Source organism: Cinclus cinclus, chromosome 4 (assembly GCF_963662255.1).
Source record: "Cinclus cinclus chromosome 4, bCinCin1.1, whole genome shotgun sequence".
In the NCBI taxonomy this organism is placed as follows: domain Eukaryota; kingdom Metazoa; phylum Chordata; class Aves; order Passeriformes; family Cinclidae; genus Cinclus; species Cinclus cinclus.
Genome location: NC_085049.1, coordinates 67210387 through 67229738, shown reverse-complemented (window position 1 = coordinate 67229738; position 19352 = coordinate 67210387). Strand labels below are relative to the sequence as shown.

The 19352-nt window shown below is 42.3% G+C and overlaps 1 protein-coding gene across 2 annotated transcripts in view; it reads right to left on the bottom strand.

Moving 5' to 3' along the window:
• CHCHD3 (coiled-coil-helix-coiled-coil-helix domain containing 3) overlaps positions 1–19352 on the bottom strand; it is a 120868-nt gene that overhangs the window by 16866 nt on the left and 84650 nt on the right. For both annotated transcript variants that reach the window (XM_062491506.1, XM_062491508.1), the window contains exon 6: positions 6278–6348. In XM_062491506.1, the coding sequence (XP_062347490.1) occupies positions 6278–6348 (71 nt within the window). The remainder of the gene's footprint in view (positions 1–6277; positions 6349–19352) is intronic.

The following is a 19352-nucleotide window of genomic DNA, read 5'->3' as shown; positions in this document are numbered from 1 at the left end:
CCTCAGGAGCAGCTCCCAAACCTGCAGTCAGAGCAGGGATTGTCCCCAGAAGGGCATCCAGGATTTCTCCCAGCACTCCAAAGGAGGATCAGAACCAATTCCATTGGGGGCCACAGAGGTGTGAGGGAAGAGTTTCACTCACTGCTGTCACAGGGAGGTCTCTAAAATTACTTTGTATTCCCCTGTAAGCAAATGGAGAAAAGCAGCTGAAGCATTTCTCTTCCCAACACATCCACCCTGAACAGGAAAAGGACGTGCAGATTATAAAATCACAGAGTGGTTCAGCTTGGAAAAGACCTTAAAGATCATCAAGTTCATCCAGTTCCAACTCCTCTCCTACAGGCAAATTTTCCCACAATATGTGGGATATCCCACAATATCCTACATAGTTATCTCACTCTATCCCACACAGTTATCCCACCCTATCCCATACAGTTATTCCACAGTATCCCATAGTTATCCCACCCTATCCCACACAGTTACCCCAGTCTATCCCACACAGTTATCCCCCCCACATCAATATCCTACAATAATTATCCTGTTCTACCTGTCCCCCCCTGCCAGAACATCTTTTATGCATTAATTCATAGAAAATTGAAAAAAAAAAAATCCTACTCCTGACTCGGTACTTTATAAACATTAATTTTAAGATTGCTTTCTCCATTACAGAGTAAAGGATCTCACTGTGGGAAAACCTGGGGATTGCCTGAGGGAAGATTTAATGAATGTATCCATGATCTCTAGAAAGGGGAAAAAAAATTATTATACAAAGCATGGAAAGAATTGAGTTGCCCTCTTTATTAATGTGCTATCTAAATTTTGAATAATGGATTTTAAAAGTTAATGTAACTCTCAAAAAACACAGTCAGAGCTTCAATCCTGTTTCCTGAGCAAACAAGCACATTTAAATTTCACATCAGAGCTCCAAGATTTCAACAAAAACACATCCCCATGCACAGGTTCTCAGTGAAAGAGAAACACACAGACATTCCACCAGGCTCCTGGCTCCCAGTTTATTCTGAAGGAATCTGCATCCAGCTCCAAATGCACAATTTATGTTTCATGCAGCACTCCTAATGGACTGCACTGATCAAAGGAACAAAGTTAAGTACCTGTGTGGCTGCAGGGAAACCCGAAATTGTCCTGTCTGCAGTGACAATCACAGGTAAACACACTGAAAAGTGCTTTAGGGAATTCTGAGATTCCAAAGGACAACTGGAGAAGGGCCCAAGGATTCTCTTATTTGTTTAGAGGTGCAGAGCAACTGAGACAGGGGAACTGCTGCCCACCAAAGTCCACTCTTTAAATTGGAACTGGATGATTTTTAAGGTCCCTGGGTCACAGCACAATCCCTTGTACAAAGCAGCAGAAAGCGCAGCAGATTTCTTGGGTGAGCTCTGCTCCTGCAGCCCTCAGGCAAGCCCATGAGGGCCAAGCCCTGACTAAAAGAACTGAGCAAAGAAAAGAGTTTATTCAAAAGAAACAGGGTTTGGGAGGTGCAAGAGAAACAAGAGGCTGGAAAGATTTATTAAAGTCTCTTTAGTGTTTCTTCCCACCTGAAGCAGCACTGTGCACTCAGAATCTGGACTGGTTCCAAGCTCAGAGGGGTGACAGCATCGCTCCCATGCTGGAAAGCTGAACCTACACTTGGCTTACAGAGTGAAATGTGTTTGAGATCAGTCACCTCTGCTTGAAGCACTTCAAAAAACTCTCCCGATGGTAGCACAGCTGTGTGTGAAGAGATGCAAGAGCATAAAGAGAAATAAGACCTTTGGGTACCTCTGTTGCTAAGAAAAGCTCAGTGGCTGTATGGTATTTAATTCTTTAATTCCCAGCATCACTTACAAACAGCTCTCACCTCTCTAAGGGAGGTGGTGTCAGGAGTAACTTGGGATCATCATCCCCAGACAGAATATGACAAAAAAATCAAGGACACCACCAGCAACAATGTCATCAGGGCAAACAACCCTGCAATGATTCTCTCCTGACAATGCACCACCTATATTTGCTGTATTTGTAAGAGAAAACATTAATTCAGGAGGTTTCTGTGCAGAGCACAGTGCCCTTAGCTAAGCAAGAAAAGCTTAACTAAAGGCACAAAGCCTGCAGGATTTTTTGTAGCTTCCTATTTTCTGTTCTTGAAAAAACACTATGTGGTATTTCATAAATAACTGGTAATTTGTAGTTTGGTTTTTAAACCAACTACTTTTAATTCAGGGTCAAGTTGGATGGGCTGGAGCAACCTGGTCTAGGGAAGGTGTCCCTGCTGATGGAAGAGGGTGGAATGGGGTGAGCTTTAAGGTCCCTTCAATCCAAACCACTTTGGGAATCAATGATGTTACATAAGGAGCTGCTACAGACTGAAAGTCTGGGTCTGGACAAGGAGATGTAAAACACAAATTCTTTGCCTGGCTCTCTGCAACACAGTTTTCTGTGTTACAGAGGTATGTGAGTGCAGCATGATGGTGCCTGAAGATATTTGCATTAAGAAACTATCAATATTCCTAACTTACAGGCAATGCAAGAGCCCTTCAAAACTCACCATATGAGCCCCAACATCAGAAGGGTAATGAGGACAGGGAAATAAAGCCACACTTCCCTGGACTCAGTCCAAAGTCATCAATAAAAAGCTGATTTTCTCTCTACCCTGCTTTTTTCCCCCTCAGTGTCCAGAGAATTGGCACCACTGCTTTGTGAGACAATTATATCTGAGTATCGAAGTGTTGCTGTTATTAATTTACTGTGGTTTCATTATGTTTCTTCTGAGCTTCAAAGTTCACAGCAACATCAGTCAGAACACACAGGATATACTGCAAATATTTCAAATATTCACAGCTGAGCATCAAACAACTTCATGGGGGAGATGTCCATGGCAAGGGGTGGAATTGGATGATGCTTAGGGTCCTTTCCAGCCCAAACTACTCTGTGATTTTCTGATGACAACAATGCCTTAAATTTTATTTTCAGCAAATATTAACGGCCCAGGCTTTGTGACAGAGAAATCCTAATTAAAGGAAGATATGATATTGATGATTTGTTATTTATTCCCATTCATTCTATGGGAATTGATGGAGACAGTCATGGCCAAAAGATTCATAATGAAGGGATAACATCCCCCCCCTCCCAGATCTGTGATTCAGAATAAACACCCAGATGATGCAAAGGATCCTCTGGATTACAACTGTCAGTGCCCAAGCAAACTTTGGGGAATTAATTGCATTACTGGGGGAAACCTCACCACAAAGTGGTTAGTCAATCCCCCAGGAGGACTTGGGGTTTCTATCAGCCTGGATGCCTGAGGATTGAGTTTTTCCCAAAAAATCCCAGCAGCAAGAAGCAATTCCATGTTGTCCACGAGAGCAGTGGAGCAGGAGAGGAATGGCAGAATACTGAGGAAAAAGCACTAATGCACAGCTATGAATTCTAAATATACCACCAGAAATCAAAACCCACCAAAGATAAAAACATTTATTTTAGGCTGCCTTTGCCCTCTTTACTTCTTAAATGAATAATGAAGATGTCACTTGGATCAAGACACCACGGGGGAATAAAATGTCACTGCTGCAGCTGCTGAATTTCCCACTCCCAGCCCTCCAAATTAAGGGAAAAAACCCACAAAACAAAGGGAGAATTTGATTAGGAAAAGTTCAAATCCTTGCCCAAAGCCCAGCTCTTCCTGTAACGTTGCATTCTTCTCTTCTTGTGTAAACTCCTCATTATAATAGAGCCATCTTCATAATGGAATAATTGGGGTTATAATGTAACTGTGGGAAGATAATTCCAGTTTTAGGAGGGGCAGCATGGCCCTGTAATGTTGTTTTAATGTGATTTGGGGACTGCAGGAACTGCCTGAACCTGCTCATTTAGGATTTGATCAATGGGAATTAGGCTCGTAAAGAGATGAAGCATTTGATAATTCCCAATTTGATCAATGTGAATCAGGGCCTTCGTGGAGATAAAACATTCCACATGGACATTTGGAGTATCAGTTTAATGCAGGCAGCAATAGGACCTGCAGACATAAGACTTGCCAGGTCTCTGATCCAAACCCATGTGGGATATTTGTATTTTTCCCCTTTTAATGGGGTTTAATTATCCCTAGAGATTGATGAAGCCATAGCTGATGTAATTTCAGGGATTAAATGGAGGAAATAAAATCCAGGAAATATTTAACATACAGTAACACCATCCACTTCTTGCTCTTGGAAGGGATGCAGCTTAAAAAGTGGAAGAAATTCAAGTTACATCTTTAAAACTGGGTACCTAATTCTAGACATGCCTAAAATAAAGTCAGACTATTTGCTAATAACACCACAATTAGATCCATTAATCTTGCACTTGGAACCTGCAATCACAGGCAGCACATGGCTTTATGCATTAACAAAATTTAGCAGCTCAACCTTATTTAATTCTTCTTTTACAGCCAATTAAACAACTCTTTAAACACCACTGGAGCCTCTGTCCTCTCAATCCTCACGTGCAATTAAACTGCACATGAGAAGTGCCCATGACACCAAAAGAGCATCTTTAGGTCTCACTAAATCATTCCTCATTTATCCATCAAGTTCCATAAAAGAGGCAGTGATAAAATAACAACTGCACTGAAACCTTCAATAAAAAGACACGGTGTTTAAAGGGATTTTATGTAAGGAAAAGCCTTTAAATTATAAAGTAATATTGGTATTTCAGGCACTTCATCAAATCTGCCACAATTTATGTGCATATTTCAGGCACCTTTTTATTTCCTGATTTCTTTTTTCTTTTGTTTTCTTGGAAGGCTGTGGACCAATATTGGATCCACTGATGTAAAAATTCTGAATAATTTTTAGGAAATTTGGTTTAAAGTGCAAAAGCAGCACAGTAATTGCAGTACTGCTACTGCAGACCAGTCAAATGGATTATTTCAATGCATACCTTTAGTTTCTAGAAAATTAAGAAAAGTCCAATCCCATCAAGTGTTAGGGATTTGATTCCCTGTCCAAATCCTCCTCGGTAAATATTTCTTGATTTCTGCACCCTATAAAATGGTTTTCTTAAATTTCTCTGATGCTCAGGACCGGACCCTGCTCTATCAATCAGCTCCATTTGTGCACAAAAAGAAACTCAATGTATTTGATTTACTAAGGAAATCCTTTGTGTATCAGGAGGAAAAACCCAATCCCAAACCCATCTCCCACCTCTGCCCACTAAACCCACCCAGAGCTCTTCAGCAAAACTTCAAATCCCAACAAAACCTTCTTTTGGAATAATGCATGTGAAATGAGGCAATCATTTGATTTAGAAAGCTGAAAATATCCCACGGTAACAAAGGAAGGAGATACCCAGGTGGGAATTTTATCCCAACCTTCCTGGATTTCCAGACATGATGGAAAACCCTCCAAATGATGCTTAAATCGGACCTTGATCAATGATCATCCTGTCCCTCTTGTTTAAGGGACAGCTGAATTTGTGTCCAATATACTCTGCACCATTAAACACTACACATTTTTGTATTTACACCAGAGGATATTCCATAATTCATGCTGCTAAAAGATGAGTTTTTCTTATACTTTAAAGTTTTATTTGTATCATTATCAGCAGCTCAAAAAGGACTTTTCTCTTCCTGCTCATCAAAAATCAAAACAAAACACAAACCAGAAAATCCCTCCACAAAGCTACAAAAATCATGGCAGAATAATTCATTTTCTGCAGCATTTCTTGGTTAGAGGATAGAATTGAGGTTGTAAAAACTTGTGTGTCCTCACTAAAATGATAAATGGAACCTGGAGCCTGAGGGATGAAGCAGTCCAAGGGGAAGGTCCAAGGCCAAGGGTCACTGTCACTTTGATCCATCAATTACCAGATCTTCACTTCCCTTTCTTCAGGACTAATAAAAATTATTTAATTTGACCTTCACTGTTAAGGGCAGAGTGAAGTTCCTCATTTAAATCCTTCCTATGGTGTGATTGTGATGCAAAGCAGGAATCCAGTTTTTGGTGCACCATTAGTGAAAGGGAATCTATTTTAAAAATATTTCATGCTTCTTATCAACTATAAATTGATATAATTTATATCAACTACAAATTTATATAATTGATACAATAAATGTATACTAACTGTTCAACCCATTTCTCTGCATTTTATGGTTCCTATAGTTTGGCTTCCAAATTCTCCCAAATTCCTTTCAACAACCAGAGGGACTGATAGGATCTGTGTGGGAGGAAAGGGGAATTATTGTGCATTTTAATGTGGTAAGAACTCCTCCAGCTGCCAGGAAAAAGCAGGAAAAGGGACTCACTTGAACCGAGATGAGACTTCATCAGCAGCCTTTTGGTATTCCTCAGTGGTGACTTTGTAGAACTGGGCACTCTAGAAGAAAAACAGCATAAATACAGATTTCAGTTAGTATTGTTTACAGACATGCTTGTATCTAGTCAATAAAGCTGATTTTGGATTTAAGTTGTTTCAAAAAACCCTCAAAACCTAACCATAAAATGGCAAAGTTTCAGAAATCACTTTTTTGGGGGGGTGTTTGTTTTTTTTTTTCAGTGTGTCTTGATTATGCAAAAGAAACGGCTCTTGAGGAAGAAGAAACTAAAGGGACATGAGGTAAGAATCCCATATTTAGCACAAGGTGCTCCTGGACTCTTTGCAACTTCTTTATTACAAATTAAAATCAAAATACAGATTCTTGACTTCTTTGCATTGCCCTTTTTGTGTTCCTCACACACATCTCCCCCCTGCCTCAAAGTCTCACAATAAATTAACTATGGCTCAACATTCCCTTTTGCTCCTTGCCTTGAAAATGCCTCTCTGAGGATTTCCTGGAATATTCCAAACACTCAGATCACTTCAATCAACTGCTAGTTTTAATTCTTAAAGCCAGGAAGCTTCAGGACACATTTTCATCTCCCCTAAAGCCAGGGATGGCTTTGGCAAAGTTGTACAAAAATCATTAATTTCTGAAGTACAGGTGAGAGACTGTCACCAAGAAACAGAAATTTTCTAGGCGGGAAAATGCTGCACCAAGGTGGGGCTCAGCTTTGATATTGGAAGAATTCCTTCATGGAAAGGGTGGTCAGGCATTGGAACAGCTGCAGGGGTGGAGTCCCCATCCCTGGAGGGGTTTTCCAGCCCTGTGAATGTGACACCAGGGGACATGGCACAGTGGTGGCCTTGACAGTGCTGGGAATAGTTGGATGCTATGACCTTAAAGGTCTTTTCCAGCCTAAAGAATTCTGTGATCCTACAGCCTGAGATAAGTCTCTGGAATGTTGTTTTGCTTCATGTCTCAGTAATACAGAGGTGGCATTTTTCAGGAGGTTTTTATAGCCTTGGCACAGCTGGACCTCAGCTGTAATAACCAAGGCACCTGGCTGCCCAGCTGGAGGGAGAAAGAAAAGTTTAAGCAGCTCAGAACTTCTCTGAAACTATTTTCCTTGCAATGCTGGTGGAAACAGGGCGTGGAGAGGTAAAAAGGTTGTGCTGGCACTTGCAAGAACTCTGGTGGAGCTTTGAGTCATTGGCATCCCAAGGAGTGATGTTAACATGGCAACAAAATCCTGCCAATCCCACACTGTGTGATTACATCAAACCCAGCTGAATTCTTATTCTGACAGTCTGGGACTTTATCCTGTGCTTCAGAGTTATTGATGCCTCAATATTGATTTGGCATCTTCCAAATATTTAATTTGTGTCAGGCTGAGGGAGTGGGGATTGCTCACATGGAGAAGAAAAGGTTCTGGGAGAGCTCAGAGTCCCTAAAGGAGTTGCAGGAGAGCTGCAGAGGGACTGGGGACAAGGCATGGACACAGGGAATGGCTTCCACTGCCAGAGGGCAGGGATGGATGGGATCTTGGGAATTAGGAATTCCTGGCTGGGCTGGAATTCCCAGAGCATTCCCTGGAATTCCCTGGATCCCTGGAAGTGCCCAAGGCCAGGCTGGACACTGGGACTTGGAGCAGCTTGGGACAGTGGGAGGTGTCCCTACAAGGCAGGGGTGGCACTGGATGTCCTTTAAGGTCCCTTCCAACCCAAACCATGCCATGATTCCATAACACACAAGGATGCCACAATCCAGTCCATGGGAAGCATCATTCCAATTTTAATTTTGGGTAAAATAAAGCAGTTTAGCTTTAGACACTGATGTATGGAAAAGCAGTACGACAAAGGTGTTTTTAGGGGGAAAAAAATGGAAAAGGCTCTAAGTGGAGAGATCACTCTTCCACAAAAGTCACAGATGACACAGGTCCGTGGTCACTGGGTGAGCAAACATGTCCTGAGGAATATTTATTGTTTTATGAACAGTGCAGGTCTCACTCCTGCAAAATCACTTCCCAAAATTCCAAAAGAGGCAGCACCAACTACCAAAAAAAAAAAAAAAAAAAGCAAAGAAAAACATTTTTCCTTCCCACTTTAGATTTCATCTTCCAAGCTTCTTCCTTGCAAATGATAATCTTGAAATGTACTGAAAACAGGGAATAAAATGCCAGCTTCAGAGAGGGGTAAAATTGTACAGCAAGGTTCACATTTTCTCACAAATGATAACAAATTGGGTAAGAGGCACTGCAGGCAAAGGTCAGGTCCAGATGAGCAGGAGCAGAGAGCTCTGCTGCACTCCCCACTGCCAGCCCCACAGCTCATCACTCATTTGCACTCATACCCAGCTCTCCACGCACACCATCGGCGCGCATTTATTCCTTCATAAATCATCGTCACAAATTCTCCTCACACCAGTGACCCCCTGGCATTCAGCAATCCCAGCTGCCCAACCCCAGGCTGATGGGATGGGATGGGATGGAATGGGATGGGATGGGATGGGATGGGATGGGATGGGATGGGATGGGATGGGATGGGATGGGATGGGATGGGGATGGGATGGGGATGGGATGGGGATGGGATGAGCCCACGACAGGGTGAGTGTGGCCAGGGCAGGGCTGAGATGATGAATGGTTCTCCATCACCCCCTGTCCCCTCCCAGGCCAACACGGACTAGAATCTTATTTAGGCTGCCATTTATCTTTCTTTGGCCTGGTCAATAAAGATGAACACAACAGTTGTAAGGATCGATTGTAATTTTTTCTCATTTTCAAGCATGAAGGAGCATTTCTGACATAAAAACAATATTCGGGGTGTACTTGTTCTGCTTTTTAATTGCAGTTCAAGTGATCAACTGAGCTGCTCTGTATGCCCAGAATTTTTTATCCTACAAGCTATCAAGAAATCATTTGTTACCTTAGATGAAGTGTGCTGTTTGTTGGCTCAGGTCTACTATTGAAACCCACTCAGATTCTCTTTTAGAGATAAACTCTCTGTAACCCAGAGATGAAGTTTTTTTCTTCCTAAGTCCTCCCTAATCCTCCAGATAAAAGTGCAGTGGTCATTTCCCTAAACAGAGATTAAAAACGGTGCTGTAACATCATTTCCCCATCTCCAGATAAAGGCAGACATTTATCATCCTCATCCCTGCAAGTGTCCAAGGCCGGGTGGGACAGGGCTTGGAGCAGCCTGGGACAGTGGGAGGTGTCTCTGCCATGGCAGGGGTGGCACTGGATGAATTTAAACTCCCCTTCAAACCCAAATCCAGCAGTTTTGGCCCAAAGATAATGAAGATATTGCAGTAAAATTGAGTAACAAGTGGTGCCTTTTCCTCAATGTGAACTGAGAGGAACAAAGACTGAACGAGAAGTTAAAGAGAACTTCAATTTTAATTCTAAATCCAACCAATCTGCCCCGATACATACACAGAGCCACAAAAAATATAAATAATGCCATAAGTCAGGAAGGATAAAATGAGATCTGGCCACAGGTGAAAGTGTTTTCACCACATTTGCCACTGAAATAATTTTCCCTGAGCAAAAGTGGGAGCAGAAGCTTCTTAAAGCTGGAGGAATAAGAGAAGAATTATTTCTCTCGACAGCTCTGATTTCAAAGGTCCGTGTAAGAAAATAAATTCCTGGAGCCCCTCAGAAGGTCACTGTTTTGTCTGCATGGGGGACCTCAAAGCACGAGCACACGTTTTACTCTGAGCTGAAAATCTTCAGATTTGCAACCAGGGAAAGTTCTGAGAGATCCTGTGTCATCCAAGCTGATAAAAGATTATCAAAAGAACCAGGAGAACTTGAGAACCCTCATTTATTTTCACCAGAGATACTTCACCTGTATGCACTATTTTATTAAAAATGTGGTGGAAGTGTTTTTACTGCAGACAGACCATGACTGATTTTGGCATTGAATTCTTACTTTAAAGCCCCTAAAGCCCTGTAAGATTCATTACGAGAGTAACATTCCTGCAATCTATTTTATTTTTTTTTAATTTAATAGTTGCGTAGTTAAAGTTGATTTGACAAAGATAAAACGACTTTTGACTTGCATACAAGAGAGACAAATCTGCCCTTTGCTTCAAGTTAGTGCTGGGAAAGACAAAAATGAGCCCAGCTTGACTCCAGCTCAGCTCAGCACCTGCTCCACCCACCAAAGGAACCAAGGGCTTGGGCTGTTTGGCACCTTTGAGAATCAGGGGAGAATTTTTAATTTAAAGACTTCTCTTTCCTTCTCATCCTCCCCCACAGAAAAACTCAAAGCATCGGCGGGCAAAGATTATCCTGTTCCCTGAATGGAAAATTGGGAAGTTTTCTGTGCCTCTTTTTAATCCATTTCTGCTGCAGTTAAGCTTCTTTTCTCCCTTAATTGTACTTGTGGCCATTTCATTTCAGGATCTTTAACAAAGGCTTTTGTGGATAATAGGGAGCATTTTGTTTTAATCATCCTGTTGACACAGAGCCCAAGATCTGAACAGCCTTAAAAGCCATTTCCAAAGTCACAAGGAAATTGTTTCACTTATTTTACTCCAAACTCAAGACTGACCAGGTTGCTCCAAGCCCCGTCCTTGAACTTGGACACTTCCAGGGATCCAGGGACAGCCAGGGAATGCTCTGGCAATTCCAGCCCAGCCAGGAATTCCTAATTCCCAAGATCCCACCCCAATCTCCCCTTTTCCAATCTGAAGCCATTCCCTGTGTCCTGTCCCTCCAGGCCTTGTCCCCAGTCCCTCTGCAGCTCTCCTGGAGCCCCTCCAGGCCCTGCAAGGGGCTCTGAGCTCTCCCTGGAGTTTTCTCCAAGTGAACATTCCCAGCTCTCCCAGCCTGGCTCCAGAGCTGAGGGGTTACAGCACTGGAGCAGCTCCAGGGCCTCCTCTGGACTACAGAGATTAAAAAACAAGATTAGAAGAAATAAACTTTAAAACATCCAGACATCTTTCATCTTTGTAACTGCCACCAAGTGAGCGAGAAGAAAAGGAATTAGAGAAGAAATAATAACAAAAAAAGAATAAAGCCATCAACTGTTCTGTGCCTCCACCCCAGTTCCAAATTACATTAAATTACAGCTTCATAAATATGACCATTCCGATGGCATTTTCATTTGAATTTAAAGCCTCTATTTGTCCCCGAATTGATTTTAATAAGCTATGGAAAACCAAGTATTTAACATCAGACAGCTTCCCAAGTAATGCTGCATCTTCATTCTGCCTCCAAATGATCTATGGATGAGGGAATTTCTTCTGAAATGTCAGCAGATCAGGCCGGTGCTTGAATTTTTAGATAAGTTATTCTTTATACAAGTTCTGACTGCTTTCATTTGATCCAGCTTCTCTAGTCAGTCAATTGGTGCAGTTTTTTTTACAGAGATAAAACTAAGGATGTCCAAATCCACATTCAGAGATCCTACATAATACTTAAGACTTCTACTCTTGTTTTTAAGTCCTATTATGAGTTCTTTTTTAATGAGGGGGACTGACTATCCCCACTGGGAGAAAGTTCTCTGGATCTGCCATAGGGCTGGAGCACCTTTTCACAAAAAAATGGTCACTGCCCAAAGCAAACCAGTTTTCCAATCCTGCACTACAGCTTAAAAGGTGCCTTTGGAGAACAAACAAATCCCTTCCACCACAACTTAGGACAACTTAGGGACTAAAGATGAATGGACAGAGCAGGGGATAAGCTTTTACACCAGAGGAGAACTTTTTAATGGGCAATAGTGTGAGAACTGGCTGCAAGGCAGGGAGAGCGAATTAAAACTGAAACAGAAGCCCCACAGAGAAAAAATAAACAAAAAAACAAACAAAAAGCAAAGGAAGCAACCTGGGATCCTGGACTGAGCCTACAGAGCGCACCAAGATAAGGAATTTGAGACGAAGGCAATTATCAGGATTTTGGTGGTGCTTGCCTAGAGCTCTCTATTTCAAATTCAAGTGCAATTCCCTCTCTTCTGCCTTTAGAAAACTTCCTCTGCCCGTTGCAACCTGGAAGAAGCTGGGTCAGGACCAGGCTGTCCCTGTGACAGGAGAAGCCTGAACTGTTGTGTACTGAAGGGAGGATTTGGGATACCCAAAACCACCCAGCACCTGTTCCTACAGAGAGTTAAAACCCAAAAAGTATCCAAAGGTGTTGAAAATGCCACAGACCCACCCAAACAAAAGCCTGGAAAGTGTCCCTGCCCATGGCAGGTTGGAATGAGATGATGTTTAAGGTCCCAAACCAATCTGTGAATCCATAAAACAAAGGGGCAGAACATGCTCTGCTTGGCAAACGTCCTGCAGGAAGGAAATTCACTTCCTATCAGAGTTTGCTTGATTCCATGATGGGTGTTTGTCAAAGATTTCTGTTATGTTCAAAGATATCAAAGATATTCAGAGTGCAGCAAGCGGGGTAAAATACTTAACTCAGTTATCAGCAGAAAATGGGGGGAAAAAGAGCAATTTTTGACCTTTTCTTTTGAATTTCCAACACTGTTTTTCAGGCACCACTAACTAATGCCTTTAACTGTGACTATTAATGGCTCTGAAGTTTCTCCCCAGCCATGCCTCACTTCACTTTTCTGCCCTGCTAGAACATCGATCTCTAATTTGTTAACACTGCGAGCTGCCAAAGAAAATGAAAACCTTTGTGAAAAGGACAAATCTATTCCAAGTTCTTACAGCTATTCAGCCAAGCAGCTAATCTGCATGTAATTGTAGTAGTGGTGTTAATACAAATGTGCTCAGGCTTAGAGATGCACCTGAAAAATGCTCAACTGTATTTATGGCCCCTCCTGAAAAGAAATTTAAATCATTCCCATTTACAATTTCCCTTCTCAGTTCAGCCCTGTCACTATTCCATGGTTTAAATTCTGTTTTCCCAATGAGGTTATTTCTCCACGACCTAAAGCAAGCTTTGGCCCCCAAAAATGAAAGATGAACGTGGTACATCTTTGAGGCACACAGAAATGGGAATTGCTGCTGCCAGGGGTGATGCCCAAGAAATCTAAGTTGGGAATTCCCTTCTGTTGGTGGCATCAGGTGCAGACGGCAGCGCAGGAATGAGGATTTTAAATTCCTGTTGCTGGTTGCATTTATGGAGTTAAATACTGGTCCAATGGGCCAGCAAAATCCACACCACAAGGAATCACATCAACTCAAAGCAAACCAGGATCAGCACAAATTTCAAAATCCTGGAATCATTTGGTTGGAAGGGACCTTCCAGATTATCCAGTTCCAACTCCCTGCCATGGGCAGGGACACCTCCCAGTAGCCCAGGCTGCCCAGGGTCCCATCTAGGAATGGTTGTGACTTCCAGGGATATTCCAGTATTTTATTCCAAAGTACAGAGCTGTCCATTCTGCACATATCATTACAGCAGTACAAAGTCAGCTCAGCATAAATCTTCCACTCCATTCCTGCACACTCAGCTCACCCTGCACGGATGACCCCACAAAGTCCTGAGGTGCTGGAGACTCAAGGGAAGACAGTTTGAGGTCATCCATGAAGCTGTTTTGGCAAAACTTCAGCAGAGACAGAAGCCAGGGCAACCCTTCCATGGTCTACAGCAGTCATGGTTTTAAGAGGAAGTCTCAGAATCAGAGAAAATCTGAGAAAAATCCCTTTAACCACCACTTGTTTCCAACTCATTTTGGCCAGCTTTTGGAGACAGACAGCCCATGAAAATGGTCAAAAAAAAAAAAAAATGCTTTCCTCTAAGGACAGTTAAGGGACAGGGATCATATGAGGTTGTGGTATCTCCAGCCTTGGTGGTCCCCAAAAATCCCCCTGTCAAAGCTCAGCCTGCTCAGAGCAGGTGCTTGGACATCCCAAGGCCAATCCCACATTCTGGCTTGCAGCCAGAAAAACTCCATAAATATGGAAACTCAGATCTGCTATCAGGGTGAAAATCTCTTTTGGCTTGTAGATGTGCAATCTGCTCTGCAGCTGGAGGTGAAATCCATCTTGTGGCAGCAGCTCAGCAGAAAGAATCACAGATTAGCTCTATCTTCTTTCAAATCAATGGAAAATAGCTGGCTTTAGCTCTGTTTATTAGATTTCCCCTATCACTGCTGCCTGAGATTGGCTGCCTCAGGCCATAATGAGTGCAAGATTACCATTTTTTGAAAAGCACAAATAACACTTACACACCAGCCCAAGAGAGACCACGAATAAAGTTCCTGAAAGAAATGCTGAAGTATTCTGTCCCTTTCAATCCAACAGCCCTGGAACCAGTGTCATGGAACAGGCTTGTTGCTGTTTCTCTTGCTGCTTATAAAGTCTTGTCTGATTATTTCTGAGCTGGTATTTGTGGGAACTTTCCTCAGGAACCAGTTTGATCAATACTATCAAATTCTCATTTTGTGGAATTTTGAGCGGCAGTATCCAAATAGGATGAGTTTGATATTCAAAACCATTTTCATATTTGCATTTGGTCAGAGCAATGAACTTCTTTGAATGCTCTCTGAACTTTGGTCTCACTATCAGGTGGTATTTTGATGGTCAGGATCAGCAGGTGAGCAAAGAGGAGGTGAATATGGAGAGTAGATTTTTCACTGTGCAAAGTTCATGATCCAAGTGAAAACAGCCACAAGAAAAGGCAGAAAATCTGATATCAACTGACTGACAGCTGAGGCTGATACAACAAAAGATAAAATGTAAAAATCTATGGATCAATAACAGGTTTTGATGATGGTGAAGCAACTCAAGAACTTCAGGGATGGTCTCTGGCAGGTGCTTTGAACACCAGGTGAGAGCAGTGAGAAGTTATCAGCATTGGTACAACAAAAATGCTGAGGATATAAAAAAATCCCTGATTAAAAACAATGTAGGTTTTTGTTTGGATGAGTGATAAGCACCTGAATCCAAGTAAACTGCATTTTACACTCAGATTAGATGGAGAACTCTGCTCATATTTAATTTAGGGAAGCAAGAAAGAAAACAAGCACATTTAAATCAAAGTAATGTGAGAATCTTTCAGTGCTCTTCCCAGAGTGGATCCCAGCAGAGCCACTGAGCTCAGAAACTGCCTCCTGAAGGAAGAGCAGACACAACTAAGGCAGCTGGGCTCTCCCTAAAAACCTGCTCAGACAAATTCCAGAACCTGGGAAAATGACAGCATGATACAATGGAATTATCAGCACCAAATAATCTGGAAGTTTAAAGTCACAGCACTGCTATCAATAAGGCTAAATTGACAAACTTCCTACATCTGGATGACACATGCTAAATAATTCAAGCACAGACTCCGACAAATGTTCCTAATCTGTAACTGTGTTTTGTGACCTCTGAAGATGATTCCCACTCTTTCCTGCACTCCTTTTTCCAGCATTCCTCATGGGTTCTGTTTATTCCCACTGCCCATTCCCATCTCCCTCCTGCAGTGCATTGTTGAAGCCAGAGCTGTTATTTTGCACTTCAGCCAACCCACAGGTATTTGGGAGATGTTGTGACCTACGGATGGATTTTTTCCACTGTAACCTTTATTTTCCCCTCCCATTCCAAGTGCTCCATTGTGCTGCAAACTTGCATTTCTCCAGACATTCCACCTTTTCTTCCTTGGCCTGAACAGACTTCTAGTTGTTTTTGTGAATGCACTTTGTGTCACACACATTGTCCCCCTAGCATGGCCATTTCTTTTAGCAAAATCTATGAATTCAGTATTTCCCTGTGTAGGGTTATAAAAGGTCTGCCAGTGCCTGTATCCATCCTGGAATTTGTCTTTTAGGATGGGATTCACCCCTGGAATTGTCCAAGGCCAGGCTGGATGGGCTTGGAGCACCCTGGGACAGTGGAAGGTGTCCCTGCCATGGAACTGGATGAGCTTTAAGGTCCCTCCCTACCCAATGTGCTCTGAGATTTACAAAGTCATCATAATTTAAACCCACAAATGCTCTGTTAGAGACTTGTGTTATGCCCAAATAACACTTCACAACTGGAGAAGAATTCCACCTGGTAGTTTGTTCAATCATTCATAATTATGTTCTTCACTCCTCACAGCAACAGGTCCAGCTGGCCAAATTCCATCTCTGTATTGCTTCCCCAACTGTCTGATAACTTATGGAAATACTCGTAAATTTGGATTTTTGTATTTTTCTTTATGAAGTATAAGAGCATTGAGGATGAACTTGATATAATCAATATTTTTTCTCCTTTTTCTCTCTCCAAATTAACAAAAGTGGCTCTCAAAAGCTCCCACATCTTTGATCTGGGCAGCTACAGGAGAAACATCCCTTTTGCTACTGTAAAATCTGGAATTACCTCATAGGGACAATGCTCTCAGAAACAGGGTGGGACTTTTGGAGGTGTCCTGTGCAGAGACAGGAATTCCTGCCAGCAGGAATTGTATTTGTGGCACCTGCACCCTGAAATTTCCCATTTATTCTGTCTTCAAATTCTTAAAGCCTGCGCAAGAAGAGGAATAAAACACTGCCAGTAAACTCAAGTCACATAAAAAGAGGTTCATATGTCTGAAAACTTTTAATTGCAACAACTATCGCAGTAAAAACACATCAAATGTCCCCTCAAACACTGGCACTAAATCCTTGTTCTGTCAACCACTGGTAAAACCCCCACTTCAAAAACATCCCACATGCTGCATGGTACAAACACACACAGCACTTTACACTTGATTTTCAAATACAGAAGCACAGGTCTTTTAAGGATTTTTCAGTTTTTCATGAAGTTCTTTCAATTTTACAAGTACCTGAAATAATCTCTTGTCACTTCATGGCAACAATTCAAAGAAAAAATTCATTGATGTTTTCTGGATTTAAAAGGGTAATTTACTGCTTTTTAAAAAGCCTGAAAAAAACCCCAATTTCTGCACAGTTTCTAACAAAAGGAAATCCAGCCTCTACTATTATCCAATAAGTCATCTCACCTATCTATAACTCATCTCACCGCATTATCTGGGTTTGCTCAGTTGAGGTCCCACTGAAAAACTCCTGCCTGCTCAGACACAAGAGATTCTCAAATCATCAGCGTTAGGCACATTATTTTAAACATATAATTAAAGAAAGTTTCAAAAAAAATTCAGTGACAGGAGCAGCAGAAACTCTTCAGAAGGGAGGAGGCTCATGAAAGCTGTTTGAGAGGTGCAATGAATACAGTCTAGGCTGGATTTGTTTCATGGGGAGTGTTTGGCTGGCAAGGAATTACTTGGAAGTGTAAAGTGAAAAAATATTGCACCTATTCAATGTAATGAGAGGGACATGGGAGAAAAGATATCAATAGCTTTTCATTTAAACACAGCAAATGGAACAGCTTCAGCTACAGGGAAATGCACTGAGTAAGGACAGACTGAGCTCCCCAGCTCTGGCACACAGAGAATGGCATTCCTGTGAAAATTCTAGAAAAAAAAGGCTCTAATTTCACACTGGGGCTTTTCTTTATTCCAAAACAACTTTGATTTTCTCCTTAAAGAATCACAGGATGGGTTGAGTTGGAGGGGACCTTAAAGCTCATCTCATTCCACCCCATCCATGGGCAGCCACAGCTGCTCTGGCAATTCCAGCCCAGCCAGGAATTCCCAATTCCCAAGATCTCATCCATCCCTGCCCTCTGGCAGTGGAAGCCATTCCCTGTGTCCTGTCCCTCCATGCCTTGTCCCCAGTCCCTCTCCAGCTCTCCTGGAGCTCCTTCAGGCCCTGACAGGGGCTCTGAGCTCTCCCTGGATCCTTCTCTTCTCCAGGTGTGCATTCCCAGCTCTCCCAGCCTGGCTCCAGCCCTGGAGCAGCTCCATGGATTCCTCTGGATTTGCTCCAGCAGCTCCAGGTGCTGCTGCTGCTGTCCCCAGAGATGGGGACTATGCAGGTGGGCTCTCACCTCAGAGGGGCAGAATTCCCCTCCCCTCTTCCTCTTTACAGAGCAATCCAGAGCTTCCAAAAAGGTGGGGCTTTTTTGTTTTTTTGTGTGTTTTGGTTTTTGTGAGTTGTGTCTTCTTCCAGCTTTACCTGCTGAATGCAAAGCTCTTGAAACCAAAAACCAGCAGAAGATGGGAATGAGAAAAAGAGAGAAAATCTTCCTATTATTGTTGTAATCCCAAAAAGCCACACACACATGCAGCCCCTAACACTGCTGCAAATACCACAAAGTAGGGTTTGCTGAAAACTGATGCATGAGGTATTTCAGTATAACCCAGAGCAGTACCTACTATTCAGTTTTGTAACCTGCATTTTGCTGTTTCACTGCACTGCACAACAAATCCACGTGAAACAGGAGGTGCCCAATCTGAAAAACAACAATTCCCCATCTTCAAAGCTGCAATCTCATCCAAAAAAGGCAACTAGGATGCACACATGTCAGACAAGGAGTGCCAGAAATGAGTAAATAGTCATTCAAAATCACACCCTCACACGTTGCTGAATAAAATGGTCACAGGAAAGGACTGTACATTTTAACTCATGTCTCTGGATAATGAATTGTGTGCTGCCTCCTTGTACAGAATTTATCAGAGAATTCACTCAATATCTGGATGGTTCCACTGCTCTTCTCTTGCCTGCTGGAAGTGAGGCAGTGAAAAATGGTGAATTTCCCAAGGGATGCAACAAAAGCAGTTCCAGTGAGACCCTGGCAGAGATTTCCCAGAGCAGCTGTGGCTGCCCCTGCATCCCTGGAAGTGTCCAAGGCCAGGCTGGATTGGGCTGGGAGCAGCCTGGGATAGTGGAAGGTGTCCCTGGGGTTGGAACTGGATGAGCTTTCAGGTTTTTTCCCACTCAAACCATTCTGATTCCACGATCCTCTGAACTCTGAAATCCATAGGAAGCTTGGCATGAACAGACATCAGAGCTGGCATGGAATAAAATTATCTGCAGTGCTTTTAAAAACACATATGGTATCAAACAGCAGAAAATATTCTGCATTATTGTCTCAGTCTGTGGGAAACAGGGAATATCTTCTTTGGGCTTTAAAGTGATAAATATACAGTTAAATAAACATATACAGTTATATAAAAATATACAATTATATAAATATAATTTTTGTTGCAGGAAAACATTGCTGAGCTGGATTAAGTGGTACCAGATATGAAAACCAATCTTACCTTATTAAGGCAAGACATTTAAAACAATCCTAACTC